Source organism: Pundamilia nyererei, unplaced genomic scaffold, assembly GCF_000239375.1.
Source record: "Pundamilia nyererei isolate P.nyererei 1_Seehausen unplaced genomic scaffold, PunNye1.0 scaffold00032, whole genome shotgun sequence".
Classification (NCBI taxonomy): Eukaryota; Metazoa; Chordata; class Actinopteri; order Cichliformes; family Cichlidae; genus Pundamilia; species Pundamilia nyererei.
In genome coordinates this window covers 3,807,904-3,817,251 of record NW_005187433.1, presented here as the reverse complement: position 1 = coordinate 3,817,251, position 9,348 = coordinate 3,807,904, and the positions used below count along the sequence as shown (strand labels likewise).

At 38.7% G+C, this 9,348-nt stretch overlaps 1 protein-coding gene across 2 annotated transcripts in view; it reads left to right on the top strand.

Annotated features, from left to right (window-relative positions):
- Positions 1-8,728, top strand: part of exd3 (exonuclease 3'-5' domain containing 3) — a 50,197-nt gene extending 41,469 nt beyond the window's left edge. For both annotated transcript variants that reach the window (XM_005729296.2, XM_005729295.2), the window contains 2 exons: positions 7,812-7,878; positions 8,037-8,728. In XM_005729296.2, the coding sequence (XP_005729353.1) occupies positions 7,812-7,878; positions 8,037-8,392 (423 nt within the window). In that variant the 3' untranslated portion in view covers positions 8,393-8,728. The remainder of the gene's footprint in view (positions 1-7,811; positions 7,879-8,036) is intronic.
- Positions 8,729-9,348: the final 620 nt, after the last annotated feature.

Sequence of the window (9,348 nt, the reverse complement as noted above, 5' to 3'; positions counted from 1 at the left end):
TATATATATATATGTATGTATATGTATGTATATGTATATATATGTATGTAGATGTGTGTATATATATATAAAATACACACCAGCCTATCAAGCTTAAAGGTTTGATCCATTTCAATACATGTGCTTTTTATGTTTTTAAAATAAGCTGTTTTTATCCCTTCATCAAAGCCAACTACCCAACACTGTCAAGGGACCCTTTTAGCTGGTTGTTTTCCTGAGCTGTTTGGCTTAGACTGGCCCCAGCTATCTGGCATCTGAGAAGAAAAAAGAAGTACTTAGGGAAGAAAAGAAAGGAAGGGGTTAGAGGTGCAAAGCAACCAGAGAAGTAGAGGGAAATTTAAAAAAACACTGTAAGAGGGTATATGGAGCATCAATGAAGACACTGAAGAGATAGAAGAGAGAAGACATATGTTCAGTGGGAGACATAGAGGTAGAGGTTGAAGGTTGAATGCGGGTTTTTTTTTTAAAGAAGAAGAACAGAACAAGCTGACTGTGCAGTGCCAAGAGAAAGCATGTGCTGTTTGTGTGATAGACCGTTATCTGCAAGACTGCATTACCTCGTTTAAAAGAACTAATGAAGATGGACTAAGAGTGTAAAAGAGGGAAGGAAGTAAAAGGTAAATTGTTGAGACCAAGTGGAAGGTGATAAAATGGTCAAATGTGGGAAAACAAAGTTGACATGAGATTGAAACAAGAACTAAAAAGAATGACGGAGATTGACTAAACAAGCAGTAGAGAATCCCTGCTTTACATATTGTCAAGAAAAGTACAAAAAAAAGTACATTAATGCAAACTTTATCATGATGCAATAAAACAGAAAGAAAAACTATTAAATGGTACACAAGGACTACAAAAAAAGGTAATTTAACACATTGGCAGCAAGTGGTAGGAATTGTGGACAAACGTATCTACATTATAGTAAGATGTATTGTTTCAGTCATATACTGTAAAAACATGATCTAAAATTGAACAAGAATTGGTTTAATGAATAAAGCATAGATTAGGTTTTATTGGCTGTTTAAAACCGGTATAATTTAAAACAACTAACTGAGGTGAGCACAAGGAGCAGTCTTGGAGAAAAAAAGTTAATGAGGACATGCAGAGGGTTGGGGTGACAGAGGAGGGTGCAAGGATAGGATGAGATGGCAGTAGATCCTCCCAGGGAACAGCCAAAAGAAGAATAATAGTTGAGATCGGAACATGTGGCACACCTGTTTGGAAAGATTTAAAAACAAGCTAAGTAGGTAGGGAGTATCCCCTTTGTGTTTATCATTATAGTTGAGATACAGAGCATAGGGCATCTAAAATGAACTTTTTAACTGTCAGTAATTAAATTAAAATCTGAATTAAAGAAGTCATGTCCTCAAAATTGTGCAAACTGTTTGCTTTTACCAGCTGTGATCACAAAGTTTGCATGCTTGATCTCCACTGTCGTAAAAAACGGGTTTCTTCAACTTGAGTTTCATTTTGAGAAGATGACTAACTCTCATGGGGACTAGAGCTGGTGAGGCAAAAACATTTTGTTGGTGTGGTCGAAAAGTCCTGCATGACAGGCTAGCAAGTACCACAGAGAAGTGCAGGTGCTTTGAAGATTACACTAAAACTCCCTTAGTTTTGCGCTGATGGATGAATTCACAATAATGCAATTGTAAATAATAATAATAATAATGCTAACAACCCTGATGAGCACACTTCTGTTTGCACTCCTTAAATGATGAGCTTTTTCTGGACTTGAAAAATTCAGACTCTTCCGTTGAAAACTGGAGATGCGTCTCGCGTCACCATCATCCTCCACAGGAAATTTGGGCCCGTTTACTGTAGTGAAGTCACGGAGCACACAGTCAGCAGCAGTGACCTTCGAGGTGCCTGAGAAGATGATCTTACAGGGGAAATTTTTAAATTCTATTATTATTTTTGACCTTTTTGCACTTGGCATCTGTTGAGCTCTGACTCTGCTCAAGATGCAGTTAAGAGCACAATTACCACAGTCATGTCATATTTTGTAATTTGTATTCTTGGGAACATTAAGAAAGACTTCTATAATTTGTGCGTCATGCAGGTGAAGTGAGTGGGTGCAAGATGACTCAGGGAAGGTCTATGAGTTCCATGTGAGTTTTTACATCTTCTCCATGCCTGTGCGGCGTATATAAATTTGTGTGTGTGTGTGAGAGAGGGAGAGAGGGGTGAGGTGAGTCAGAGGAAGGTGTGTGTGATGTCAAGCCCGGGCAGGCTCTGCTGTGGTCCAAGTTCAAGTTGCTGTCAGGTGGTAGTGGTTAGTTAGGAGAGCTGGTAATTACCTCAGGCTGTCAGACTGAGATACTGGCCAGACACCCGCAGGATACTGTGGGAAAGTAAAGTTAACGGGTCACTGCAGTATCTCCCTCATGCTGCAGCAGTAGAGAAACAATCCTTAGAGGTTTAGATAATGTAGTATACAGGAAGAGTTTTTGGGCATCTGTCTACGAAATTGAAATTAAGTAATAGGTGTGTTTTAAGGAACAATAGCAATGTAATAAATATGCATTATACCTACATATAAATTCAAAGATGTGCTTTGCTCTGTTTTTTAAGTCAGTGTTAATTCAGCTGGACTTATTATTTGTTGTTTACTGCTTGTTTTCAGACGTTTTCGCTCTATCTCCATGTAATTATGCACTTTATTCTCTTCATTTTAAGTAATTTATGCCCATGTTCTGATTAACAGGCTCTGTACAAACCATCATAATTCACTAATATTTATCAGTTTCCCTTCATATTAATCAGGTGTATTGTGGTAACACACACAAAAATTAAAGTCCAGAGCAACTTGTTCTCTTTGTAAGTACATTTTTTAAATAAAGCCTTCACTAATTATTTGATCATTTAATAGAAATCATATTGTCAGAGTGTATGTTTTTTTTCTCACCACCTAAGTAAATGGCGTTACAGTGCCTCAGGCTTTATTTTACCCTCAATGATAAGATTTTCATTTAATGATTAACACTAAAATTCTGCTGGTCTTTTCTCAGCTTAATGAAAGTGTTTCCACTCTTTTCTTCTGTCACGAACTTGTGCAAACTCTCTGACAACATTCATAAACAGAATGTGTAGATAAAGGGCAATTTTTGTTGGCAAAACTTCCTGGTTTCCTTTTTGTCTGTTTGTAGTCCTAGTGCCATTGACAAATCATGTTTCAGCAGGTTTTGGTTGATTGCAGATAAACAGTCTGTGGAAAGCAAATGAGGGGTGAAGTTCATTAGATACCTATCAGCTGTGTTCAGGTGATGATTTAGCTTTTTTAAATTTGTATTTATTTGTTTATTTATTGTCATTTGCAGACAATTGCCAACTGACTGCTTATGCTAGACAGTCAGAAAATAGACAGTTGCCTTTGGAAGCTAAATCAAGAGACTGTCTGATGGGTTCCCATTGCATAGCATGACCTTGGGACTATGGTCTGTTAGCTTTTGCTTGCTCATCAATCTCACATTTCTACAGCAGTCTGAGTCAGATTGTTTCCAAAATCAGCATAAAATCCAACTTAAAATAAATCTACATAATCTTACAGGAGTAACAATATTTTATGTCTGCTCAAGGAAATGACAGGGGATTCAAACAGAGCAGAACTTCCCAGATGTGGGAACAATGAATCTCTGGTCATCAATGTTTTCTTTTGCTTTCCTTGGGAAGAGTTTTTAAGTTTCTTGTAAAAAAAAAGGAGAGGAAAAAAAGTTCCTTTCTTACATACAGCGTATATGCTTTAGACCACAGCAACCTCGCACGGTGGAATTTTAAGTATTTTTTAACCTTTACTCAGATTTGAAGTTTACATAAAGACTTCAGCGAGAACCTTTCCAAAGGGAGATGATGATGCAGTTTGTGCTCCCCTTTCACTCCTCTCCTCTCCAGTTCCCACGCTGTCCTTTACCTGACTTACCACAATTTGAATCAAATCACTAGTGTCCAATTGGCTGCTGTGATCATGTGACCGGCATCAGCCCTAAAAGCACCGCCTATTGAGATTGGTCTAGGATTTTCCCATGGGAGCTGCATACAGAGCCAGTGCTGTGTGTGTGTTTGAGCACGTTAGGGGAAAAAGTCCCACCACCACCTCCACCACCACCTCCTCTCTGCTGTCCTCACTTTCTTTCCTCTTTTCTTTTTTTTCCCACCACATCCCGTCCTTTAAAACACAGTATCAGACTTTAGATGGCTTTGTTGTCACAGCAAGGGACGTTCAGACTGTGAGAGTGCCTTAGATTCCCTGAAAAAACATGGAACAAAGGCCAGAGCAGCTCAGTGTAGTACCTGCCTAAAACTTTCTAGAGCTTTCGATTTAAAAAAATCTAAATTGTTTTAAAAAAAATTTATGAATTGCCAAATTCACTTTTGGTGGTCCTTTGATCATTAGTCACTCGTCTGGGTTTTAAGTAGAAGAGCCTAGTGGCATGCTAAAGCTAGTATTGAAATATTATTAGACATTGTACCAAAAAGCCCCCCACCTCCCAAAATATTTCCTCATTCCAGTTTAGTACAGCCAGTATTGTAGGGAGATTCTGATGATTTGCAGTAAGTGTCGAGCTTTTGCATCTTCACACCTTTTGTTTGAAAACCAAACAAGAAAATAAAGTCATGGTGTCTGACTAACCTGCAGAATAATGCCGTGTCTAAAACGAGCGTGTCCAAACGAGCAGAGTCAACTTTGTATGTTTTTGGCACCTTTTAAGGTTTCTTTATTGTGTATGTTTATTTACTGTGTGTCTGTCTGTGTTTTAAATACTGTCTGGCTTTAAGAATTTCGTTGTGTGACCGCACAGTGACAATAAAGAACCTTTTGAATTTTGTACTTGAAATGGTTTGATGAAGCCTATTCCCTGTGTGACAGCTGCATACCTGAAAATTCTGCTAGTTAAGTAATGATGTAGGATAAAGAAACACCAGCTGTCGGAGAGTCATTTTTCTTATCAGCGCATCTGCTAATGTGACAAATTGAAAAAAGAAAATCACTTGTACTTAGCTCATTTGTCTAACAGAGCTCTGCAGGATCTCTGATTAATTATAGAATTATTTTCATCCAGGTTGCGTGTGTGTGAGACGATGTGCGTGTGTGCCTGCCCGTCCGTGGCTTAGCTTTGAGAGTTCAGAGCAGGTTCTGGCTTGCTCAACTCTGGGAAACTTTGAGCTGAGCAAATAGCTCGGTCTGTTTTCCTGGCTGCCGCCACAGTCGTATGTGTCAACCATGTGTATGTGCTGTTAGCATCTGTGTGCATGCGGTTTGTATGCTCAGTGTAGTGTAGCCTGTGCAAATTGTGAAGTATTTTATCTGTGCGGTTAATTTTTGTGTGTGTGTGTGTGTGTGTGTGTGTGTGTGTTTTTGCATGTTACGTGGTTTTGTGTATGCGTGTAATTCAGCATACAAAGAGGAGTTCATGCATGCAGCCAGGGAGAAGTAAGCTTCATTCGCACAGACAAGACAGATGGTTACACCTCTACTATTCCCACACCTCCAGTGTTTCTTCCCCTCTTTTCCCTGCATGCCCTCTGTCACCACAAAGGCTAACACTGCTCTACATGTGCACACAAATGAGATGACTTGCTATTGTTTTGAGTGGGTGTATGGTCCTGAATTTTCCCAGGTGAAGAGAGGCAAACCTTAAGTGAACTAATCAAGGATCACTCTTGTGCGAGTGGTTTGATTTACAGCCCACTTCTAAGTAGAATGCTGTTTACTGGGCGGAGACCTGATGTATTGACAAGGCTTTTAGCACTGACATGCTGTCAGGATGTTTTACAGACAAATGTGTGCATGTGTCTGTCTTTCGAGTTGGGGGCCGGCACACAAGAGGCCACTAATGTCTCTCCATTTATCAGGGAAGGACGTTATAATGCGAACATGTGAATGCTACTGAGGTGTTAACACTGTCTATACACACAAAGATCTGATCGTTCTGTAACACTCATGGCCTTTCACACCAAAGCAAGAACCTGAGAAAAATGTGTCTTTGCTGGTGTGCGAGTAGATCAACGCAAGTTATCAGACCTGTACTTTTCCCGTGTTTTAACATAGGTCTGCAACTTTGTGTTTTAAAGCCGGTTGTTAAGGTTAGCCATTTAAGAATTTACTGTGTACTCTGGTGGGTTTTTATTACTTTAGGTAAGGTGATGTTTTAAGTATTTTGGGTCATTACAATGTGAAGCCAACCTAGGTTGGAGTCTGTAATCATTATCCTGTGTCATATACTGGGTTAGGAGTGACACGGTACTGCACTGTACTTTTAGTTTATTTTTATGTCATCTGTCTGTATATTAAATGTATATCAACCTGTTAAGCCAAAAAAAAAAAAAGATCTAAATATCCTGTCACCTAGAGTGAGGGGAGTAGATGTCTGTTATGTCTGTCATTTTTCTGTCAGAAATTGGCTCCACTTCTCTCAAAGGGAATAATCACTGTTAGTCAATAAAAAAAAGTTGTTTTTATTCAACCAGTTAATCAGATCTGTCAAGCTTCATTTATAAAGTATTTCTCATGCAGTGTAGTGCGGTTCCAGGTGTTTCTCAGATCACTGAGAAGCTGATTACAAGGCAATAACCATTAGTAATAAAGATGAATTCATATGTCATAATGAGCCATTTTAAATACTTAAAGACAAAACAGCAAGAAATAAATAAAAAATATAAATAGCTTTTAATTGGAATAAAAGTGCAAATAACATTAAAGAAAAAATACACAGATAGAAAATTTTTAAATAGAGATAAGAAGATAAATAATTATAAAATAGAATCAAATGTACAATTTGAAAAAAAAAACAGTCAGTGAATAAAAATAAAATAATGTGATGGAAAGTAAACATCCAAAATGATAAAATGGTAAGAAAAAAAAGTTTGTGACATCAGTAGCACATGCTCAGTTAAAAGCCAGGCCTGTCTAGATAGGTAGGTCTATGTTTAAAGATTTCATGACTTCCAGCTGCTCTCAGCTCCTCTGGCAGACTTTTCAGGTTGTGGAGGACCTGAGACCCTGTGCTGGTTCATATACACGAGTGAATCCATCAAGTAAAAGAAAAAATAATTTTGGAAATTGAGAGGCAGCCAGTGGATAGACTTCAGAACTGGTGTAATGTGCTTTGAATATTTCTCAATCAATTATAGGTGACGCAAAACATTTTTCTATCAGAGCATTACTGTAATCGAGCCTGCTACATAGCAAAGCATTTGTTTTTCTGCGTCACTCAGAGAGCCTATGGCTATAATTTTAGTTCCGTCCTGATTGTTGTCAACACATGTACATCTAAAGTGCTCAGTGATCCCTGGTTAGATGAGTGTGAGTCATACTGTGTCCTTAATCACCACTACATGTTTTCTTTTTTTAACTGACATGTTGGTCAGAGCTCTCCTCCACCATCATAAAAATGTCAAATCCCTACAGCAGACACATTGTTCTCTATTGAATTTATTATGCGTGTTATTGTGTTGTTTTTGGAGATGGGTATGGAAATGTTAATGTCGTTTGTGGCGGCCGTTGCACTTTCTGACACATTTGCTCAGCCTACATTACACCCACTTAAATAACAGCAAAATGACAGCCGCCAGTCAGCTATCATGAAAATGAATATGAAAGTTTTTTTGTGATATTGTGCTAGTAAGGAGTTTTTTTTGTCACGTCATCCATCAAGAATAAAGCTCAAAGCAATAAAGATTTTTAATGGTGTCAGCATTTAGAGTACAAATGGCCACATTTGCAACAAGCTTGTAAACGGGCGAGAATATTTTCTTTTTTCCACATTTTTACATTTTTATATCTGCTGCTGGTGACTGTTTCTTTGTTTCTCCAGGCGTGTAACAGTGATCAGTATGTGGCAGTGCCACGAGACGATATGGTCGGGATGCTTAAAAAGAAAGGTTTGTCAAACTCACACAGTATTATAGGAAAGGCTATACTTTCTAAAGCATTTAAGGATGAATCTACAGTCCATTATGTCTGCAGCTGTTTGTCTCACCATTGATAACCTCGCTTCCTTTTCCCTTTAAGAATAAAGAAATTTTTTTTGTTGTTGTAGGACTCCTATCAGACCAGGACAACACTGACCTAATGCACCAGCAAGAGGAGAAGCACGATGACATTTTGACCCCAAAGCTCCCCAGGTATGCTCTTCAGTGTCGCTGGGCCTCCCTTTCAGGGCTGGACCCTGACACCCTGACCTTTCCCGGGGGCGCGCCTATTCAGCTTCACACCGTGCCCCCTACCCTCCTGCCAAGGATCCCTCTCTTCTACGTCTGCACCAGATGTGGCAAGGTGTTCTGGGAGGGCTCTCATTTTGGCCGTGTCCTCTCAATGTTTCAGGAGGTCTTGCACATTTCAGACGAGGACAATGAATCTGCTGCAGAGCCCATTACAGCTGCTCAGCAGAATTGACTGTTGTAGAGTCAGTTTACATGAAGACTTTGGCATTCAGCTGTCTTATCCCGTAGGAACCCATGCCCCTCTGCACATGGAGGACGGTTCCTGTTCAAGTTTCAACACTGACTCTTCCATAGTTTTCCTGAAAGTAAAGTTGGGTCTGGGCTCTTAAAATACAGTAACATTTCCCCACATGTAATTAACTTTAAATAAATTAGTCAAAGTCAAATGGGAAACAATTCTTCTTTTTTTAATCACCTGGATCAACAGATTGCCTCTCAGTGAGCATTGAATGAAGGCTTTATTTTTGTTTTTAAGCCACCAATTTTTTTCAGATGGAAATATTTTGAAAATGTTTAAATATTTTGTGTTTATAACAGTTTAAAAAATCATTTACATTTCAGACAGGCTATAGAGTGATCGCATTTAGACCTGACCATATTTGTTATAAACTGTATTATACCTAAGAAATGGTTTGCATTGTGATACTTTGAAATCGAAAGAGTTAATTCTTTAAGAAAGTAAACATGTGCATCAATCCTAAGTTTGTTCCATTCAGCAGTTTATGAGGTCACATCCTGTGGAAACTGTTTTTTATTGTTTTGACTTGAACGCCCTGGTAGGTGGCGATAAGGTCAGTTCCTTGGCCGTTTTAGTACCCAGTGGTACGATACATTTTTATTCTCTGTGATTACATTCTTGTAATATTTAAATGTTTAAATGCGTGTTTCAATAAAGAGTTTTTTTCCTCTCCTTTCTTAATGTGTAAGAATTTGCAGTTGTTTACTTTCACCAGATGTTTTTGTTTTCGATATGTTTCTAAATTCACAAAGCAGATGGTAAAGGACTGAGGGTGGACAGATTGATGGGATTATCCGAGCTTTAGTCGTGTCTGTCAGGTGTAGCACGTGTGTTGGGGTTTTTTTGTTTCGTTTTTTAGTGGGGTCACAGAGTAACCCGGCACATACCAG